Consider the following 21,461-nt stretch of genomic DNA (forward strand, 5'->3'; position numbering starts at 1 on the left):
ACTTCCCTAACAACACTGCAGAAAAGACTCCCTGTTGAGAATACAGTTAATTTGAATTTATTATTTTGTACCCTTCTAACAGGGGTTTCAGGCAAGGAAACTACAGCTCATAGTTCATAAACCTCAAGCAGTATTACAGAAGAAAAGAAAAAATAGATGATATATCTTTTCCACTATATTGAATTATTTCATTGCTGTTATTCTTTCTCACTAATAAAATGTGAGTGAAACATAGGTTGTGAATGATACAGATCTGTATGAGTTATCTGCTTGCACTGTTATCATTAGCCATACCAGCATCTTTATCCCTTTTGGTGGAATCTGTGAGTGTGACGTTTTCTCCCTCCACCTTGATTTTTCATCTTGGTCTTAGCCTTCGTGAAAATAAACAACAGTGTCAGTTTGCAGTGAATTTTCTCAACTAGTGCTAGTCTAAAAAGGAATGAACTATAGTTTATGAATTGGACTATCCTGATGTGTCCTAGACCATAGACCAGCCCCAGCTGCAGGCACTTCATGTCAGTTGCTGAACAGGATGGAATAGGCATGAAACACCACTTTCTGCAGGGAAAGTTAACTTTTGGTCGACAAGGATAGCTTAAGCAGACAGGTATTCCGCATGGTAAAGAAGAGCACATAGGATTAACATGAAAGGTTATTCCTAAATGTTATAAATTCCGAATCAATTTTTAGTTTTATATGATTTACTTACGGTGTTAATAAAAGGCAAGTAAACAGCGCTGCGTGCGCAGGGAGTCAGGGCTGCTCTAACACGCACACGTGTTACATCGGGCGGCTGGTTTTTATGTTCCTAAGCTAATACATATTCATCACTACTTCCGAGAAAGGCAGGGTTATTACAATTAGTTTCTTGGGCTGAAGGCTCGCAGTCTTCCTCCCAGGCTTTGTCCTCCAGTCGTCCTTCAGTTTCCTTTTCCTTATTTGGTAATCTCTTGGCTGGATGTCAGAGACTTGTGTAGCGTCCAGTGCGATAGTTAACAGTCATTTTGAAACTCCTTTGTTCTCCTGTCCCCTGGATCCAGGTCCCAATATTTGCCTTTTAAACCCTCTATTGACACAAATTGCTGGACCATTGACACGAATTGCTGCACCATTTCTTACACTAAAGTCAGCTTGCCACGGTGAAAGCAGTTCCAAATCTCTGTGCTGATTTGTACCCACAGGCACGGTGCTGCTATATCCTATCCTGGTTGTCTCGGGCACAAACAGACCAGTGTTCTGCGCTGGAGTCTCAAGTCTTCCCATGTATTAAATGGACATTCTTTCTGATAGGTGCATGAAAGCAACAATCATCACCTCAATGCTGAACACAGATATTGTTATCTATATGTTACTCTGTCTTTACCCTGAAGGGACTTCTTTTCTCTTTTTCAGTGCTCATGAGGGTAGTTTTCACCTACACTCCTTTCCAGATTTCCCAATGACCCAGCTGACAGCTGCCATCATGTGACAGCGTCTTCTCAGACTTTGGCCTTCTGAGCCACTTTCTGTTCCATCACCTTGTCTCTCATTTGAGATCAGAGATCTGGCTTCCTTCACCTTTCTGGCGATATAATACACATTCAATGAGTTTCCAGATGGTCTGTGGCCAGGCAGACACCACACATCGCTGCCTCAACAGGTCTGGTTCTCATCAACCCAGAAAAATTAACAGGCTGCCAGATGTATTAGCCCCACTAGAAGTGTGTGTGTGCACATGCACATGCTTCTGCCATGCTTTGGCGTCAGCTCTGCAGTTGTAGTGCTCTGGCCCTGCTCACACCGTGGCAGCATCTGGCCCTAGTGGGAGACTTCCTTCAGTGCCACAGCACTTCCGATCCTAGTCTCTCCCTCTAATCATTCATACTTGCTCTTTTAAAAAAGCGGTTGGAGAAACCATTGCAAACTTGTCACCAAAAGTGATAGATTTTGCTTGAGATGGATGATCTATCAGCCAAATATCCCCTGTGGAGTTAGTGTGCACTGGAAAAAAGACAACTTGACTATGTTCCGAGGTAACAGGATGGCATCCCTTTAGGCTGGCATCCCTTTTTGCTCTCTCTAGTCAAAGCTGATTCTCCCATGGGCAGCACTGAGCAGTCTTGAATACCTCTTCCACCACAAAATTTCTGTCCAGTGCTATGGACTCTACAAGCCTCACCCCATAATTACTTTAGATGCTACTCGTACACTTTGCCAAGTTTTGTAAGTTGTTTCTAGGGGCAGAAGAACTGCAAGGAACCAAGTGTTTCTGTGATATCTGCAAGGCCATGGTGTTATGTTTGTACCAACACTTTTCAACTAGAAAATAAGTGTGTCACAGAGACAATGGCACCACATGCAGTGCCAAGGTTCTGCTGTACCATGAGGCAGTGTGTCTTGGGAGCCACTGCCTCTCCCCTGATTGTCAGCATCTTGTCTCAGGGGATAAGGGCACCTATCCACCTAAGTGTGGAACTTATAAGGAGCAGAGAAAAAATGGTACTCACAGTGGGAAGATACCACCTCCGTAAAAAGGAAGAGGTCCTGGCTAAGCACCAGTGCTGAGTTCCCAGCTCAGCTGGAGACATCTTATGTGGAGGATCTTGGCTGTCTCGGTGGCTCTCGCTGTGTGCCACAGGATCTGGGAGCCAGTTCAGACACCTCCAATACACGTAGAGAAGCGGGGGCCTACGGCTCCTGCTGAGCTTGAGCTGCACCCATGCATGTTTTCCTCTTCTTCAAGCACTGGTTGCTATCCTGTTTCCTTATAAAAAGCATACAGCAACATTTTGTCTCCTTCAAGAACAGGAAAGAGACTCTGAGACAGTTTCTTTGCTTGTTGTTCAGATCTCCCTCAGCCAGCACACACATAAAGGTCTCTCTTACTATTTCCTTGGAGTCGCATTAAGAAATCCGGCTGGATCCTTGGTATCCTTGTTGCCTTCTACATGTGTTCATGCTACTTTCCTCAGACTCACAGAAACAAGTACAACCAGCAACACCTGCCTTTGTTATCAGGCTCCTAGGGTGGCAGGGCCATACCTAGCAATGTGCTAGGGTTTGGTTATGGCTTCCTGTTAGGTTATCTCTCAGAAACATCCCTGAACAGTGAACACTAAATCAACAGACAGAGATGGACCTTCTAGCATCCCTAGTCCAGTTATGGATGGAAGGAGCAGGAGGGCAAGGTAATGCAGGAATGGCCAGGCTCACATTCTCTCCTAAACAGTACCTCTGACTGCTACGGTTGGAGGTGGACCTTGGGCCAGATACGACCCTTGGCTGTCTTCTTGCCTGTGTTCTGAAACCAACTGGGAACCAGTGTGCCTGGATACTGGAGGCTGAGCAAACTGAAACATATTTTCTAGTGGTCTAAAGCACGATTCTGTCATTGCTGTCTACACTGGTTTCTCCCTGTCTTCACACATGTGGTATTTTGGATATCGGCTTTGTGTTGTGTGATGAACAGGTGCTGGCAACCGTACTAGCACATTTGCAAAGCGAGGGCTGGGGTTTAGCCTACGCAACCCATTCATATCTGTGTGAGTCATGAAACTAAATTCTCAAGCAGTCTTAAAAATTATCCTTCTCATTTTAACCCTACATGTGTACTCATACACAGATTAATTTACAATTTTTACAATAGGTTGTTTGATCAGAACAGAAGCATATAAGGTCAAAGCAAAGTTGCTCAGCATGCATCTCAAGTAAGATTGATGACAGTGCCTTTTCTGTATGCACCACCACCTGCAAGATCCAGTTGCAGACTAGATCACTCGCATACTAGAGGCTGTATAAAGAAAGCACTAAATGCGCATACATGTATAATACTGTTATTATCAGAGGAAATGTTTTTGCTACTACTGCCATAGGTAAAGTGAGCCTACTTGTAGCAATGAAGGGAAATTTTAAGATAAAATCTGACTTTGGAACAGGATTTTATAGCTATTTAATAAGTAATTAATGGAAAAGGATTTTGAGCTACTGTTTATTTATCCTATCATAATGGAATGGACTTTATAGCAATTTAAAGTATAGGTTTCTTTCTACCCACCTCTCACTCACATTTTTAAAGTCATACCATCTTGCAATGGTGTCCTAGCTGTATGGGTTGAACTGTTGGTGCTAGTTTTCCAGAATTGACCTAGTATGGACTTGGCATGTCCCTTCTCTATTTTCTTCTGTACTGTCTGAAATTGTATCACCAAAGAAACAGCAAGTTAGAGTGAAAGGAAATTGACAGAAAAGCAGTTCTTGTATTGTTGAGTTAAATACTTCCTTTTCCCATTTTCTTTCATTTCTCTCTCAAACTGTGTAAGTTCCCAAAGTAATCAGCCAGCTTTTCATATGCTAAAAATTTCCTCTGTGACCCAGAATAAAGTTTTTTCCTTGGTTTTCTCTACTTTCCCACCTACATCACAAGGCAGTTGTGCTGATTAACTAATGTTTATTTAGAATTTAGAAGCTGTGGCAAACTATAAAGACTATGAATAAAATCAATTTTTAAAATGTAATAGTTATCAGTCATTTTAAATGGGTTTATTGCCTGTACTTTTAGCATGGAACTGAATACAAAGAACAACAGGGGATAACTTTATAAACAGTCACTCAGACTCATTTGTTGGCCAAGTTTTTAAAGGCTTACACAAAAGGAGTATTTTGTGAATATCACGCTGCATTTCTGCATCATGCTTTATAGTATGTATCTCACTAACAGAAGAGTTTCAGGTCAGACCTTCCTTACACTGCCAATAAAGCTGGAAAAGTCAACTACTCTTTCTTCTGTACCTTTATGGAGAGAAATACTTTTAATTGTGCTGATAAACATTTGAGATTATCTAGAAATTCTGAGTTGAATCATGTAAAGTCAAAAGTACCAAGAAAACCACCTAAGTTAGATCTTCACAGCTGAACCTCTGTGACACTGCTCATGTAACTCACCCGAAAAACAGCATCTGAGAAACCTGAACAGATTGTACTTTGAAACACAGCAGTATAACCAGGTATTTAAGCCAGCAACTAAATCCACAAGGCTGTTAATGGGAGATTTATCCCAGCAATCTAAGCTAGGATCAGGGTATGAGAACAGTTTGACCTTTTATACCAAGTGTTCTTCCCCTGGCAGTCTTGAATTTTGCAGACTCACAGTTTAAATGTAAAAAAGCAATCTTTTTTCCATTTGATTATTACATTGACAAATTGTATCATGTAATCACAACAAAATGCCACATTATGTCAGTGTTGATACGTATTATGTATTTCTTCGAAGTAAACTGTGAAAAATGATAAGTACACTTTGATTACCTTCCAAGCTTAGTATTGAGCGCACTGAAATCTCTACATTTTTTAGCAGTTTGGGTTTTTTAATTTTGTTGACATAGACTTGGAGTGATTACTTAAAAGACTTTTAGTTTATACATTTTACAAAATGAGAAGTGATAGCAAATGTAATATTCAAGTAGCACATTCTTTGCTCTGCTTGCCTGGTAGAATCCTGTGGATAAGTAGCAAATACAGAGGTTTAAAAATTACAGTTCGGTATTTGTATTTCAGAGGCATTCCTTTCCAGGATCTGCTGTCTGCATGTTAAGTGCTTTGTCACCCTACAGGAAACTGCAACGGTACTCACTCTCACAAGAGCCAGTCTCACACTAAAATGCTGACAGTGTTCATATTTCCAGAAGAGGGCAGTAGGCAAGCACGGCACAGGAAAATCCCTTCCCACTGGATTTTAGTCAGTATCAACCTTATAGTTCAATTTTGCTTACTAATCATAGGGGGATTCACACCAATTGTCAGAATAATTTAATGCATAATATCAAATTAATCCCATTTTACAGATACTATGCCAAGAAATTACTTTTTTGCCAGTGTGTACTCATAGTTATGTAAGTTTAAACGTAAGTTTACGCCTTCTTGTATTTTTCACCTGTGTTCCAAGATGTGAAGTGCTTTGCTGTCACAGTAGCAAATAAATATTCTGGGATACTGCCCCAGCACAGGAAATTCATGTAGGTGAAATGAAGCATTTTCTGAAGCAAAGAAGGCAAAAGATTGTCTAGCTAGAAATCAGCCTGGTGATTGCCCATGTGGTATTCTTCTCTGCCTGCACATGCTACTGCAGTTCCTCCTGATCCACCTCCTGCAGCAGTCAGGACTTCAGTCATCCCCTTCACACTGCTCCAGCCCTAAACACCATGGCCTCACAAGATGGAGAGTCTCTGCACCACTGCCTTGTGAGGGATCTCGTGACTTGCTGGATTTTATCCTCTGCCCACTCAGCCAGCATGAAACTTCCGCAGATGTGAGACCTTTGCACAAAGAAAAATTTTTCTCAGCAAAGTGGGATCTAAAGCTGCCTTTCCCACATGGACACTCACTTCAGGAAAAAAAGGTGTTTGTGAAGGAGTTTCACTCTTGCTATTTTTTTGGCTGTCATTTGCACCTACAAGAGGCAACCTTCATAACAAAATACCTGAGGATTTCTCATTGGTCTTATTTTCAAAATAGTTACATATTTGGGATTTTATGTACTGGGAGAAAAGTTTGTTTCAAAGAAGTTATGTAGTGTGGATGCTTATAGTTCTAAATCATCTGTGAAACGTGTCTAGTTGAACATCATCTTTTCGCAAACAAGACTGTTTTCTTCTATACAGAAGTGAGCTGTTTCAGCAATGTTTAATCAGCCAGCACTGACCTGTCTTCTCAAATGCCACAAATTCATTTTCAATAAATGTTTAACTACTGATTTCTAGGGAGAGCTTACTTTTAATCTTAGAGTGATTTTACAGTTGCCACACAGCAGGGTTGCTGTAGGGCTGTGTATGTGTTTTAGGAGGTTAAAATTTTTTGTCTGTATTCCAAATGTCTTTTAACACTTGTGTTATGTCCTTTTTCATTCTGCTTCTGTCATCTTTCTGCACTGTCCTAAGATACGTGAAAATACTGACAAAGAGGAAAAAATTAAACTCATAGTATAACACTGGCTAAGACGGTGACCTTTTCTCTTAACAAATGCATGTCTGAGAATTGATCAGAATAATCTCAGGATATACCTATTCTGCAGTGTCGGGCTCCTACAAGGAAATTTAGCTAGATAGCATGGCTAGACAGCCAGTTGTCAGAGCAGGGAACTCACTGTGAGTTGCAGATTCTGCCCAAAAAGTTAGGTAAATATCAAGCAATTTACAGCATTAAGCTCTACGTTCTTACAACTTGTCTGCCCTTGACCATTAGATCTTAGTCAAGTTTAACGTCAAATCAACCTTAATCACTATAGTGGAATCCCAGAAATTACTGATGTATGTACATACTCTAAGGCCAGGGGTGTGGAAATCAGTTACTTTATAATGTATTGAGTTGCCTTGGCAGCAGAAGATTATTGACATGTGTATCTGCTAAAAATAACTATGTTACTTCCCTGCAGTGGAAAATGCACAGCTGGATGGACCAGTACAAAACCAGTATCCTTTCAAATGATTGCTACTTCAGTTCACAGCTTGCTTGTTTCTACCCAGCTTCCACAGTAGGAGTGGTGGAGTAAAACTCTTGTCCCACTGACCTCATCAACTCCAAAAGGGCATGGGTTTCAGCTCAGAACTTGAGCAGAGTATACTTAGCCCTGTGAGTAAGATGAAAGAGGTTAGTTTTCCTCCAGCATGAATACCAAAACCTTAGGTGGTGACCATTTTGAACTGATCTTTGGCTATTTTACACTGAAGTACAGCTCTTACTGCAGGTTGCTGATATATTTGTCAGGGTCTTCACGATTAAGGTAAATCGTCCCAGATCAGCAGCTCTGGGATTTGTTATCATAACTCATATATATTCCCAGGCTGTTCTAGCCTACTTGCTTCTACCCAGTTTAAGTGCAGTCATTCAAAATTGTATGGGATCTTTGCTGTTAATTGTTCTCAACTATTAAGAATGATTAGCTGCTATAGGTGGTTGCAAAGCATTGTTAACCCTTAAAGAAAGAGCTAATTTCAACATTGTGTAAACTTTCCAAAATCCACCTGCCACTCCAAGAACATGACGGTGGTCTGGTTACCACTTGCCAAAGACTGAAATACCCCACTCAGAAGAGCATTACAGCTACTTATGTCTGGTATCTTCAGGACTGTCTGTAATTCTGGACTTGGCTAAATCAGGCCAAAGTTGTGTGCAGTTGCAGAAGACATGCATACCTTTGAAGTATGTGATGCATAGATATGCAATGTCCTTTACATGAAGAAAGAACATATATATGTGAAGATGAGCACATTTTAAAAGATTTTTGCCCTGCATTTGGCACCAGCTGGAACGATTTCAGTCTGCATTTGCAATTTTAGGATTTGACACTGTGCTTATCCAACCCATGGATACATTCTACTGAAAAGTAATCAAAATTTCTTGGATTTATCTCCTTGGATAATGCAAACATTATGAGTAGTACCCATGTACTCCCCAAATGATGGGTAGTACAACAAATCTGCACTGTATAGATCACCCGTATCCAGATTTGTACTTGTCAAATTATTGTGTGAAAGAGTGTGTCTAGAGTCAGGTGTTGGGTGACCTTGGTTTCACTTACTAATGCCTAGATTTTTCTGATCAAACATGAGCAGCAAAACATACTGCTTGATTTTGCTGCACAATTGGGAAGGCTGGAGTAAAACCCAGTGAGATTCAGGAGGGAAGGGTCTGTGTTCCTAGGTGTGTTCTGCAGCAGTATTTGTATGAGGTGCATTAATTTCTAGCTTTTGGAGTGTGACTTGACCTACATGTTTCTATTGAAAAGGTTTGGAGAGTTTGTTACAAAGTCTTGTTAGGTCCAGCTGCCAGGGGCTGTTCCTTTGATGATTTTTTATGGTGTTGGGTACGTTGGTGCACGTGTGGTCAGCATGGTCTCTTTAAAGAGAAGTAGTTAATACTTCACAGAATCGGTTACTAAATGTCTGTTTTTCTTGTACTGCTGAGTCAGGATGAGAGAGCTCCTGCGAGGCAGAATATTCTAACCTTGCTCTGTAGGTTGTGTGCAGTTCACCACAACCCACATGCCACAGTCAGAGTTTTGCAATGTAGTGGTGAAACGAAGCTGACTTCTGAAGTTTTGGGTGCGCTATCAGCAGCAGGAGCACTGATGTGAAACACCAAGAGCTACCAGGGCCCGTGTCCCGGTTCACTTCCCGTGCCATTCACATGCCAGGTGCCTCCAGCACTGGCTCCCCCTCAGGGCACGGGAATGAGCCGCGCTTTGCGCTTTGGTAAAAACACACCAAGGGTACTTGCGAGACTTCCCCGCCGCGGGTATTTCGGGGGGCCCGGGGGAAGGTGGGTCGGGCTCCCCTCCTCCTCCTCACCCCATCCCCGACTTCCTCCAGCCCGGGCACAGGCGGGGCCAGCAGGGCGGAGGCCACGCCCCCACCCCCCGGCACGCCCCCCGGGGCTAGTGGCGGCGGCGGCGGCGGCGGCGGTCCCACTCTGCCGGAGCCGCCACCATGACGGACCGTTCCGCCTTCGACACCAATGTCATCACCATGACCCGCTTCGTGATGGAGGAAGGCAGGCGGGCGAAAGGCACCGGGGAGTTCACACAGCTCCTCAACTCTCTCTGCACAGCCATCAAAGCCATCTCCACCGCCGTCCGCAAAGCGGGCATCGCCAACCTGTGAGTGCCGGGGTGTCGGCGGGAGGTGGCGCGCCGGTAGCATCCCGCATCCCGCATCCCTCCCCGCATCCCCGCGGGTGCAGAGGATCCTGCCGCCTCCGGGGTGGTGGGGATGGGGATGGTGGGGGTCATCCGACAGGCGTGCGAAGGGGGTTGCATCCGCCCACCCACTTGCATTGAGCTGTAACTAACTCGTTTAGCATCTTGGACTCTTGATTTACTCAAGTGAAATGGGTCCTGTGACTTTTTAATAATATAAGGCATGCAGTCTTTGACAGATGTCTGCTGCTAACAGACCTTCATGCAAACCTTCGGCAGGTTTTGTCGTTGACCAAACGAACAGACTAAAAGACAAAGTCTGTCAGCGTGTGGGTGATTTTTTTGCTCATTGTAGTCAGTAGCTTAATATCAAAGCGACATTTTATGCTATGAGGCATTTACTCAAATTCAGTGGTGTTTTTGTTTTTTTTTCATATTGCATCATAGCAACTTGAGTTTCTCTATGAAGGTTTGGTTGTCTTAGGTATTTAGAAAAAGCACTGGTTCGGAACAGTAGTGTCTGTAGTCAGCCAGTCAGAGGGGAGTTGCTCTGGAGATGCATCAGAGGGAAATTAGAGCTCTTGAAATGTTAAGTGACTGCAACTGGTCTTAGGTAACAAACCCCCTAAGTATTTCACATATGATAAGCCTAATTGTATGCTGATCAGGGCTTTAGACATGGGTTGTTTCATTATTGAATGGAAAATGTAGTACAGAAAAAATGAATTTGCCTCTACAAACCCTGTAGTGAAAAATGTAAGTGAAAGGTATCTGGCAACACAAAGTAATATTTATTACAAAATGTATCAAAAAGCTGAAAAAAATTATGACTGAAGTTAGTAATATGGAAGTAATTGTAAGAGAGAATAAAAATCCTCCCTTTATGTATGTTTGAACTATTTTTCACTGTTTTGACTTCAGACTTTATACAACGGTGGTATTTTTTTAATCATTATGTGCTAGCCTTTTCATGTCCCTCCTACGTCTCTCAGTAAAGACCAGGATTTCCCATCTGCGACCAGATTTGTAACAGTCCCAAGTTCCCATTCTTTATGCATCCTGCGTGTGTGTTTGTTGCCAGCTACCACAGGTTCCATACCTGTGCTGATAGCCTTGCCCTGTGATCCCACACACTGGATTTAACTCTCCACCAGTGCTGGGGTAGCCAGCTTCAGGCTTGCGAGCTTCCCCGAGCAGTACATCTCCCACTGTGAGGCTGTGTTTTACAGCTTGTGGTGGAATTTTGCCTGGCTGTTAGGGAATGTGAACAAGCAGGGATTGCTGGGGCCCGGTTCTTTGGATTGTCCTCAGTTTCAGCTGTATTCGCAGTGCTGCTCAGCAGTGGAGGTGCAGAAAGCTGGGGAAGCCACAGTCCCTTCCCAGCTTCAGGCTCCATGCAGGACACCCTGCTGATCCCTCCCAGAAGTCCCCAACAGATGATGTGTGAGAGCTGTAGCTGATGGCTGTGTGGAGTTTTTGCTCTGAGGATGAGGATCTGTGCCTCCATTCACAAGCATAGTGTTCAAAGTACATGTTTTCTAAAAGCATTTTCACACTTGCAGAAAAATGCTCAAGCCACTGTAGCAGAGAAACAGAGAATTATGCCAGGCGTTTTTCTTTGTCTCATGCCGTAAGCTGAAGAAATGCAGTACATTCCTAAAGTAGTGTTCAGTGTTATTACAAAACCCCTGAAATACCAGTATTCAGCCTTGTAACTGAAGTATGTAAGACTCATCTGAATGTGTGCAAAGCTGGCTCTTGTTTTTTTCTTCTAAGAGCTAAAATTCTGTTTTGTATGCTTTTGAAATCACCTATCGCAAGTTCTCCTGGTACTTCCTGATGCCAGATGGTTTGATTCTGATTAGCTCGCAGGATTTGTATTTCACATTTGTATTTCGCAGTTTTATTCTCAAGGAAATGTTTCCATGTAAAATCAAACCTGAAAACATTGAACCATAAAAATCTTGATTTATCTGTGAGCAAAGTGTTTCTACTGCAATTTGTACATCATATGGCTAACCAGGAGCAAATTACACGCAGAAGTTATAGCGTAACTGGTGTTGTCACATTCATTGTTACTTTTTAGGTGTAAGTTTTCTAATGAAGTTTTAGTTTTTAGTGTATGCAGCTATATCAGAGCCTAGGATTCAGGGACAGTATTTAGGTCTTAAAGTCAAGAGATTGTTAAATAACACAATTATTTTAATTCACCCTTCACAGCCAGAGTTTGTCATAGTTTACAGACTGTTGAAAGATTATTCCCTGTTTTGTGTTCCTCACAGTGTCTTCTAGATTTGCCGCCACAGCTAAGGTTAGCAGGTCTCAGCAGGGATCCACCACACATTAAATAAAAAACAGGCTTAGAGAACTGAGATATTATCCAAAAGTGTTGTTTGTTTTACAAGCATAAAGTTGCCAGAAACAGGGCACTTTGGAAGACGTAGTGTCCTGTTCTCACAAAATGCTCTCTCTTGCCATTGCTCTAGCTATGGAATTGCTGGGTCTACCAACGTGACAGGAGATCAAGTAAAGAAGTTGGACATCCTTTCCAATGACCTGGTGATTAACATGCTCAAGTCATCCTTCAGTACATGTGTTATTGTGTCAGAAGAAAACAAAGATGCTGTGATAGTGGAAACTGAAAAACGGGTTAGTAGCTTTAAAGGTTTAAAGCTTTAAGGTTTCTGTTATTTCTGCTCTCAAGATTGATGTTTGTTGTTTTAAATGTTTTTCTCTGTTGTTCCTCCCCACCTTTTTTTCCCCCCCACTTTTTCCTAATTGTGGAGGAAACATTTCTTGTTTGTCCCATCTGATCTCTGGAACTATGCTCTGAGTCAGTGAAGCCCTTTTGTAAAGTAGCTTTGTCAGCAGGACACTGAGGAGCTGTTCTGTACAGGTCAAATCTCAAGTTCTTTAATTCATGTAAATTCTCTTTGAAGCCTGTGAAAGACTTAACATCAATGAAACAAAAATAATTTTTAATTACTTATTATTTATTATAATTTCTATTCACAAGTCTGCATGCACTTGTTGAGTGATAATTCTTTTTTCCTGCCTAGTACTTTCGTGTGATATTGTAAAAATCTGAGTAAAAATTTAGTGAAAGCAAACAGCTAAAATGTGATTTGGAAAGTATAATAATGTTTGCTTTGTCAAAGCAGTTCTCTCTCTCCATGTTGAGAAATCTTCAAAATTTATTTTATAGGCATTGGATGAACAAAGATTGCTGTAGATCTGAATATGATTTTAGATCCTCAAAAGTCACTGAGGGAGGCTCAGCATTAATGCTTTTCTAAATTAAATGTGAGCTAATATGGTGTTTTTATCAGAATTCCTACCCAGAATTCCCACCTCCAGAGCAGAGCTTTGCTGGACTTAAATAAGATTCTGGCACGCAGGGTGAAATCAAAGAAAGAGCAAAGAAACACTTAGTATTGTTAACACATGATTATTAAAATGACTTTGGATAAAATAAGGGGAAAACAAGCTATTTGAAAGGTACAGTTGATTCAGCTGTTTTCCTTGTGTTGGCAATTTCCTGTACCTACAGGAATTCTTAATACAATAAGAGGCAGGAGCCATTCTTTGTTTGCAGGGGGAACCCCTAAAAAAGCAGGATGGGACCACAGACTGGTTAAGGTAATTTCTGCCTACCTATTCATTCAGAGCACAGATAAAGTGAAATGTATAGTTTATAAATGTCAGGTGTTAAAGGCCTTTTTAATGTCCCTGATTATTGTTCTATGTGAAAAAGGCTGATCTTCATTTGTCTTCTTCCTTGTAATTCAGAAAGCCATTTTGTTAGAGACAAGAAATTGTAGCCTAAATGGTAGCTATTACCAGACCTCTGATCAAAATAGTTTGGCATTAATTAGATAGATGAAGCTAAACTGATCATTAAAAAAAATATTATTTTTTTTAATATTAAAAATTGTGTAGGAATACTTCACCTTCCCTGTGTCATCATCTGTTACTTGCTTTGAAGATTTCGCAGCTTCTGCTGTGGGACAAATCACACAGTTGTAATCAAGAATGAAATCTGGGCCAAATGATTTTTAACGTTTTAATTCAATTCCTTCATAATATATAAAAGACTTTCAGTTTATATTGCTTAGAAAGTCTCTAGAAAATTTACTTACTGATGTATTTTTATTTAGGGGAAGTGGGTAAATACTGTCACTAACGTAGCTCTCTCTTTTGTGTTTTCTAGGGTAAATACATAGTCTGCATAGACCCTCTAGATGGCTCATCGAACATTGACTGTCTTGTTTCCATTGGGACCATCTTTGCCATCTATAGAAAGGTAAAATGCTTTCATGTGGGATAGGAAATTGTGTACCTTTTGATGAAATATAATTGCATGTGAAAACTTGAAATCTAATTAAACTTTTTTGTGAAAGAGACTCTCAAGACCAGCTTTAAGTTACATCTGCTGTTTTACAGACACTTGTATAAAACATTTGTGAAGGATTTGCATTAGTCTCTTAAAAAACGAGGTATCTGTATGTACATAGAAGCCTGGCTGATATTTAATTCCTGCCAAAGGAATTACCACTTACAAACAAATCAGGTGTTAGTGTTGAGACAAATGTCATCTGGTTGTCATCCACTTAAGGAATGCACTTTCAGGTTTTCTTGTTCTCTGTACTAGTAGTCCTGTTAGCCTGAGGACAGGCTTCAAACACAAACCAGAGCTGAAACATGGCATGTGCATTTGAAGTGTCTAATTCACTCTGAAAGGCAGAAACCTTGTCTGAAGGAGCTTGAAATGCTGGACTTACATGTCACAAGAGGAGGGGAAAAGTCAGATAAAACACACCCAACTGTCCATTTTAATCATCTTTTGTATGATGTCATACATCCCAAAGCAACTATTTTAAACTTCATTTTTGTGTGAAACAAAAGAAAACAAAAAAATCCCAAGTACTTTGATCAGCTGTGAACTCCATGAGTCATGTTTCATTGCTTGCTTTGCAACTGTGCCTCGGGGTTTTCCTTCCAACTGTGTTCATCATCACCTACAAGTCTATATTATCTCCTTAATCCTTTCCTGTTTCCTGCATTCCAACTAGGTTTATACACGAGCATTTCCAGATCAGTTTGTTTGTCTTCTCTGTATGATTTGTATTAGTGCATCCAGTAGGAATCTCAGTTGTGGATTGTGGAAGCATTTGTGTTACTTTATGCATGGACATGGAAAAGACCCTCCCTACCCTGGATAGTCCAGTTATGTACCAGCTATAGAAATGAAGTAAAGTTGACTATGCTCCTTCTTATTCTAGGTGTCCCCTGATGAACCATCTGGGAAGGATGCTTTACAACCTGGGCGTAATCTTGTGGCAGCTGGTTATGCTCTCTATGGGAGTGCCACAATGCTGGTACTGGCCACTTCTGCTGGAGGTGTCAACTGTTTCATGCTGGATCCGGTAAGAATGTCTATCATTTTTTTTTCCTTATTAGGAATAACAAGGTATTGTATATAAAAACTGTTCTCCCCCACAAAAAAAAAAAAAAAAAGGGAACAAGGAAGCATTTTTCAAGCTAATGTGGAGAAACCAAGTAGACAATAACCGACCAGCAGTCATGTCAAGAGATTTTTGCATTCTGCCTGCCCGCTGCAGCGGTGCTATGTGTGATTCAACAATGGAAGACAGCCAAGTCAGTGAAGCAAATATACCGCATGTGCCAGATCATGTGATATTTAAAATGATCTGTTTTCTGCAATGCAGAATGCCCTTTAAGACTTATTTCAGAGAGTCACAGAAAGGTCAGGATTGGAAAGGACCTCTGGAGATCATCTAGTCTGACCCCCTGCTAAAGCAGGTTCACCTAGAGCAGACTGCACAGGATCACATCCAGGTGCATTTTGAGTGTCTTCAGAGAAGAAGACTCCACAACCTCTCTGGACAGCCTGTCCCAGTGCTCTGTCACCCTCAAAGTGAAGATTCTTTCCTCATATTCAGATGGAGCTTCCTGTGTTTGTGCCCATTGCCCCTTGTCCTGTTGCTGGGCACGACTGGAAAGAGCCTGGCCCTGTCTTCTTGGCATTCACCCTGAAGATATTTCCATGCATTAACAAGATCCCCTCTCAGTCTGCTCTTCCCCAGGCTGCACAGGCCCAGCTCCCTCAGCCTTCCCTCATGAGGGAGATGCTCCAGCCCCCTCACCCCCTTGGCAGCCCCCCGCTGGCCCCTCTCCAGTCGCTCCCTGTCTCTCCTGAACTGGGGAGCCCAGCGCTGGGCACAGCACTCCAGGTGCGGCCTCACCAGGGCAGAGCAGAGGGGCAGGACACCCCACTCCCCCCGCTGGCCACGCTCCTCCTGATGCAGCCCACGCTGGCAGCGGCCTTCTTGCCCGCCGGGGCACACTGCCGGCCCACGGGCCACTCGGTGCCCTCCAGGCCTCCCAGGTCCTTCCCCGCAGAGCTGCCTGCCAGCAGGTCAGCCCCAGCCTGTGCTGGTGCGTGGGGTCGCTGCCCCCCGGCGCAGGACCCTACCCCCGCCTTTGCCGAGCTTCATGACGCCCCCCCCCGCCCCCCTGCCCAGCCTGCCCGGGCCCCGCTGAACGGCAGCGCAGCCTCCGGGGTACCAGCCGCCCTCCCAGCGCTGCACCACCAGCAAACTGGCCGCGGGCACGCTCTGCCCCTTCGCCCGGGGCGCCGGTGGGTGGGCTGAGCAGGACGGGACCCGGTGCTGAGCCCCGGGGCACAGCGCTGGCTGCGGGCCCCCAGCTGGGCTGCGCCGCTGGTCACAGCCCTCTGGGCTCTGCCATCAGCCAGGTCCCAGCCCACCTCCCTGCCCACGCGCCCAGCCCACCCGGCCTGCGCTCCCCTGGGGCGGCTGTGGGAGACAGGGTTGAAAGCCTTGCTGAGTCAAGGTAGACAACATCCACCACTGTCCTCTCATCTACCCAGCCAGTCATTCCATCATAGAAAGCTATCAGGTTGGTCAGGCATGATTTCCCCTTGGCAAATCCATGTTAACTACTCCTGATAACCTTCTTTTCCTCCACGTGCTTAGAGATGACCACCAGGATGAGCTGTTCCCTCACCTTCCAAGGGTGGGGGTGAAGCTGACTGGCCTGTAGTTGCCTGGGTCCTCCTTCTTGCTCCTTTTGAAGACTGGAGTGACATTGGCTCTCCTCCAGTCCTCAGGCATCTCTCCTGGCCTCCATGACCTTTCAAAGATGATGGAGATTGACTTAGCAATAAAATCTGCCAGCTCCCTCAGCAATTGGGGGACATCCCATCGGGGCCCATGGATTTGTGTTTTCCTTAATGCTAGAACCATAGTAAGCCAGAGAAGCAGAAATATTTAACCTTCTTCTGTATTTTCAGATCCCACCATGATGTGTAAAACAGTAAGTAATGTGTGTGCATGCATTTGACATTCTAGCACACATTGACTGTATGAGTTTTAAAGTAAAAGTCATATTGATCATAGCAGAAAGTTTGCTTTAATGACCCTTTTTTTGTAATAAGTTAGTCAGGTGCTGCCACGTGCCGGTATTAATTTTTTAGAACCTACCAGTGGTCAGGCAGCAGGAAATAGAACTTGGTGCTCCCTGTTAACTAACAGCTTAGGTAGCTGCATGTATTTTTGTCTATATTTGGATAGCAGATTTGACTTTGAGCATGCTTGCATGTTATTTTGGTTATTTTTAGCACTTGGAAATGTATTTTAGTGAAAACTAAACACAGCAGCCCTCAGCCCTCAGCTACTCAGATTGGCTCTCTTCACTCCGTGCTTCCAGTTAGCTCCAGCTAAGATCAACTGGAATTTATTAATATCTACATTTATTTGAAGTGTTTGTGCATTGCTTCAATTGGCACTCTCAGTTTCCAAACTCCTCAGAGCTGTACTTTTGTTGTAAGTCTAGAAAAAGAATGAAGTGCTAAATAGATTTACAGGCAACAGCATCTTTTGGCACAGAAAAGTGAGAGAACTGGGAATGGTAGTATGAAGAAGCTTGCCTGACCCCAGGATTCATGGTCTGTCTGTGTTTTATGGGTCAATGGAACATTTCACATCTGGACTGCAAATATGACTTTTCATAGGTACTGAATTATTAAAGAAAGTGGCAGCAGTAGTTAATTTTTCATACATCACGTGTATGTTTGGGTTTTGCCTTAGTTTATAAATAAATGAGCAATTAATGTTAACAAATTGTTTTTCTTTCATACTGTTAGGCAATTGGAGAATTCATTTTGGTGGATAGGGATGTGAAAATCAAAAAGAAGGGAAATATCTACAGTCTCAATGAAGGCTATGCTAAATACTTTGATCCTGCAGTCACAGAGTATCTCAAGAAGAAGAAGTTCCCTGAGGTAAACGATCCTGTTTCAGGAAACTTTCTGATGACAAACAACATTCATAATTTCCAACTTCATGATCAATCACTGTCTCATGCACTGTTCAAAGCTTGTTTACTGGGCATTTGGTAGTCCAACTAGAGAGAAGGTCTCATCTGGTAATCAACCTGTATGTGTCTGAGTAGATGGAGACCTGAGTGCGGATGGCAGTGGATCCTTGCTAGGTGGTAACACAAGCTGGGTCCTGGGGGGGGCCTCTCACTTGAAAATTTAGCATAGTCTCGCTTTGTGGTCATGCAGCTTCCTGATGTCAGGAGGCCTGAAGCTGTAAGGAGTGCCTGTAAAAATGTCTGTTCTCATGCCTTGCACCTGTCGTCACTGGAGTTATTATGTTGACAATGAAGTGTAAACATTTACTATTGTTAAGTGTTCATGCCCTTTCTTGAATTCCTGCAAAGACTGGTATTTTCATCTGGCATCTTGCCAGGCTTAAGGTGTTGTATGTTTAGATATTAAGATGCACTCTCTGCAGTATAATAAGGAAATCATATCAGTAGTCAGCTATTAACTTTTTCTTACCCAAAAAGTTGTAGAAGCTGGCAAAAATGGGTAGAAGTAGGAAAGACTGCTTCTTTCGCTCCTTGATAATTTTTTCTGCTACAAAGAAAGAAACCCAACATCAATTCCTAGCACTTGATCTTTTTGCTACTAGAAATGCAGTATTTTCCAAGGGTTAGAGCACTAATGGAGTGCTGGGATGCATTTCCTGTTGGCACCACCACTCATCTATTCTGAAATCTTCTGACAGTCCTTTTCCTTGGATTTTCCCGATTAGAAAATTCAGAGGAAACGGAAATTTTCTCCAAAACTACTTGGAATATTTTCAATGAAGCACCATATGGAGGAATTAGATGGTGAGACCACTAAGGGAGGGAAGGGGGGGGAAATACATATATTAACCTGATGTGGTGGAAAGTTACATGTATTTAAATGTCTTTTTGTAGGATGGCAGTTCACCATATGGTGGGAGGTACATAGGATCTATGGTGGCTGATGTGCATCGCACACTGGTGTATGGAGGAATTTTTCTGTATCCTGCTAACTCAAAAAGTCCCAAAGGAAAGGTAAACCTGAATAAGACAAATTATATAAAATACTACATTACCTAGATATTTCACTATCACAGATCAGTGTTTTGATTGCAGAACGTGTTTTATAACTTGGTAGCTTGCACTTCTGGTGTGTGGGTACGGTTACCTTTGCACGCTGTCACAAGTGACAGCAACCTGTTGTCAGACACCTATTTTAGTGCTGCTGCTAGCCTATTTCAACTTTACTGACTTCTCTTTATCCCCAGACATATTCGGATTCTGGAATGTACCGGGGGGATATGCTGTTCAAACAGGCTTCTCTGTACCATCTGAGGCCAAACCGTGCTGGCCCCAACCAAGTGAAACATTACAAAGCAAACAACTTACAATACCCTGAAATTCCTATTACAAGCCAGTATGTAAGAAGCCTAATTCTAGTGCACCCCTTCTGAGGAGCTCTGCCAAAAAGAAAACCATCTGCATCTTGTAGTTGATAACACTGCCTCATCTGAAGGAGCTATGCTTGGCTGCCTGTGCCACAACAACAGTCAGTCAGGGAAGATCACACACTTACAGGCTGACAAGGGGACTGTTTATTCAGCAAGGACCTTTCATCTGTTTTGTAATTGTCTGTAAATTATTGCTTCAGGTTGCAGATAAGATGCAGTTACTCATTAGAAAAACCTAATGGCACACTCAGGGCCAGTGTTTTTCTTTCTTTTCACACAGGTCTACGTGGTCTGCTGCCTTGTTAAAGGTTGTGTCTTACATATGAGTTTATCTCTGTGTAAAGAGCACAATGCAAATATGAGCTATGGAGAAAGCACTCAAACTGGACAAATCCAGCATTCACTGTGCTTTGTTTAAAAGAAAAATGCAGACAATTTCGTTCTTGGGTCAAAGTTTATATAAGATACAGAGTACTTGGAGCGTTGACTGTTTTTAAATCAAACACCAAATGTATTTACATTTCATGATTCCCAGCATTGCCTGGGCTGACCATTGCCATTTTGATTTTTGTCTTCTAGCTGAGACTGCTTTACGAATGCAATCCTATGGCTTTTGTTATTGAGAAGGCCGGGGGAATAGCAACAACTGGTCATCAACCAATACTAGATATAGTGCCTGAGGATATCCACCAAAGAGTGCCTATTGTCTTGGGATCTCATGATGATGTGAAGGAATACCTTGAGATAGTCAAGAAGCATTCAGCTAAGTAAAGAAGGCTTGCTGGAGTCATTGTGCAGATGGGAAGAAATGCCTTAGAGCTGAACCAAAGACCATACTGTAGTAGCGCAAGAGTGAACTGTCCGACTTCTGTAGCAAGAGAGCAAATGAGCTATGTTTTCATAAATTTTTTTAAAAATGAAATATTGTGCAATCACATTGTGCAATGAAAGGCATTAAAAGAAGCATTAAAAGTAAATGCAAGGGAAAAACATGTTTGCGTTTCTATTTCTCAGTTGCGATTACACAAAAGCCACTGTGCTACAAGGAAACACTGTGTTGCATTCAGTAATTAAGGGAAGACTCAACTTTCTCAGATAAGCTACAGACTATTGCCAGAATATCTGACTGTGCTCTTCTAAAAATTTCAGGGGGAAGACTCAGCAGCCTTTTAAAGTGAGTGAACCTTCCTAGACCAGTCTCTAGTTCTTTGGTAATGAATATAAATGCTCATGTGGACACCTTCACATGCTGTTTTTAGGTCACAGAAGTTAGTCACCGTACTTCAGTCTGGTCTTATTCTGACTGAGAATTAGCATTTGTGAAACATGTACATTAGGGTATGTTAATTCTGACACATATTGTTAACATTGCCAGTTGGCACTCTATCAGATCCAGTTACACAAGGATGGAAAACAACATTTTGGAGGTGGATATTGAATTGGATAGGGAGCATGTGTAGTCAGCTTGGTACCATTCTGCTGTGATGATCTGGCTGTCTTTGCCAGAAATTAACCTGCTTGACTGATGAAAAAAATGAACCTGTGTGTTGCTAGCAATACCCACCAGGTGTTCTTTGTGTTATTCTGGGAGTGTGCATTACCGTGGAAAAGAACTCTGCTGTGCAAGCAAAATTAAGTTGTGAAGAATTCCCACAAAGCATGCTGACAATTAATATGCTGATTCAGAGTATGCTGCTAGGAACACGACTTTGGTGCTTGGGAGCTAGATGGGTTGTCCACCTCTCTGGGTACAGTTTATGGCCCTGGTTCACAAGCTCTTTGCTTCAGTCCAAGTCTGCAAAGCTTGGACATTTCTCACTGCCCACCTACCTTCGCCACACTCAACCCAAGGGGCACATTGATGTTGCTTTTGGGTAGGCTGCCCCTGAACATTCACCCAAGCCATGGTCTGGGAGCCCCTGTCTATGGGAGTAAACCTG

General features: G+C 42.6%; 1 protein-coding gene and 1 long non-coding RNA gene across 2 annotated transcripts; one reads left to right on the forward strand and one right to left on the reverse strand.

Moving 5' to 3' along the window:
- Nucleotides 1–1,828: 1,828 nt before the first annotated feature.
- Nucleotides 1,829–13,873, reverse strand: LOC121081085. Its single transcript, XR_005825577.1, has 3 exons — nt 13,680–13,873; nt 7,540–7,543; nt 1,829–1,840 (listed from the first exon to the last, which is right to left on the reverse strand). It is a non-coding gene; the product is annotated as an uncharacterized LOC121081085 (long non-coding RNA).
- Nucleotides 9,410–20,498, forward strand: FBP1 (fructose-bisphosphatase 1). Its single transcript, XM_040579770.1, has 7 exons — nt 9,410–9,631; nt 12,157–12,319; nt 13,881–13,973; nt 14,953–15,096; nt 17,859–17,996; nt 18,986–19,105; nt 20,101–20,498. The coding sequence occupies exons 1-7, from the start codon at nt 9,462–9,464 to the stop codon at nt 20,290–20,292; spliced, it is 1,020 nt and encodes a 339-aa protein (XP_040435704.1). The 5' UTR covers nt 9,410–9,461; the 3' UTR covers nt 20,293–20,498.
- Nucleotides 20,499–21,461: the final 963 nt, after the last annotated feature.

The sequence above is a fragment of the Falco naumanni genome, chromosome Z, assembly GCF_017639655.2.
Source record: "Falco naumanni isolate bFalNau1 chromosome Z, bFalNau1.pat, whole genome shotgun sequence".
Taxonomy (NCBI): Eukaryota; Metazoa; Chordata; class Aves; order Falconiformes; family Falconidae; genus Falco; species Falco naumanni.

What these genes read in the sequence shown, in the direction of transcription:
- FBP1 (XM_040579770.1), top strand. Translation starts at nt 9,462, where the DNA reads ATGACGGACCGTTCCGCCTTCGACACCAATGTCATCACCATGACCCGC. An exon ending in TCTTTGCCATCTATAGAAAG is followed by an intron (nt 13,974 to 14,952) that starts GTAAAATGCTTT and finishes TTCTTATTCTAG; the next exon opens with GTGTCCCCTGATGAACCATC. An exon ending in AGAAGAAGAAGTTCCCTGAG is followed by an intron (nt 17,997 to 18,985) that starts GTAAACGATCCT and finishes GTCTTTTTGTAG; the next exon opens with GATGGCAGTTCACCATATGG.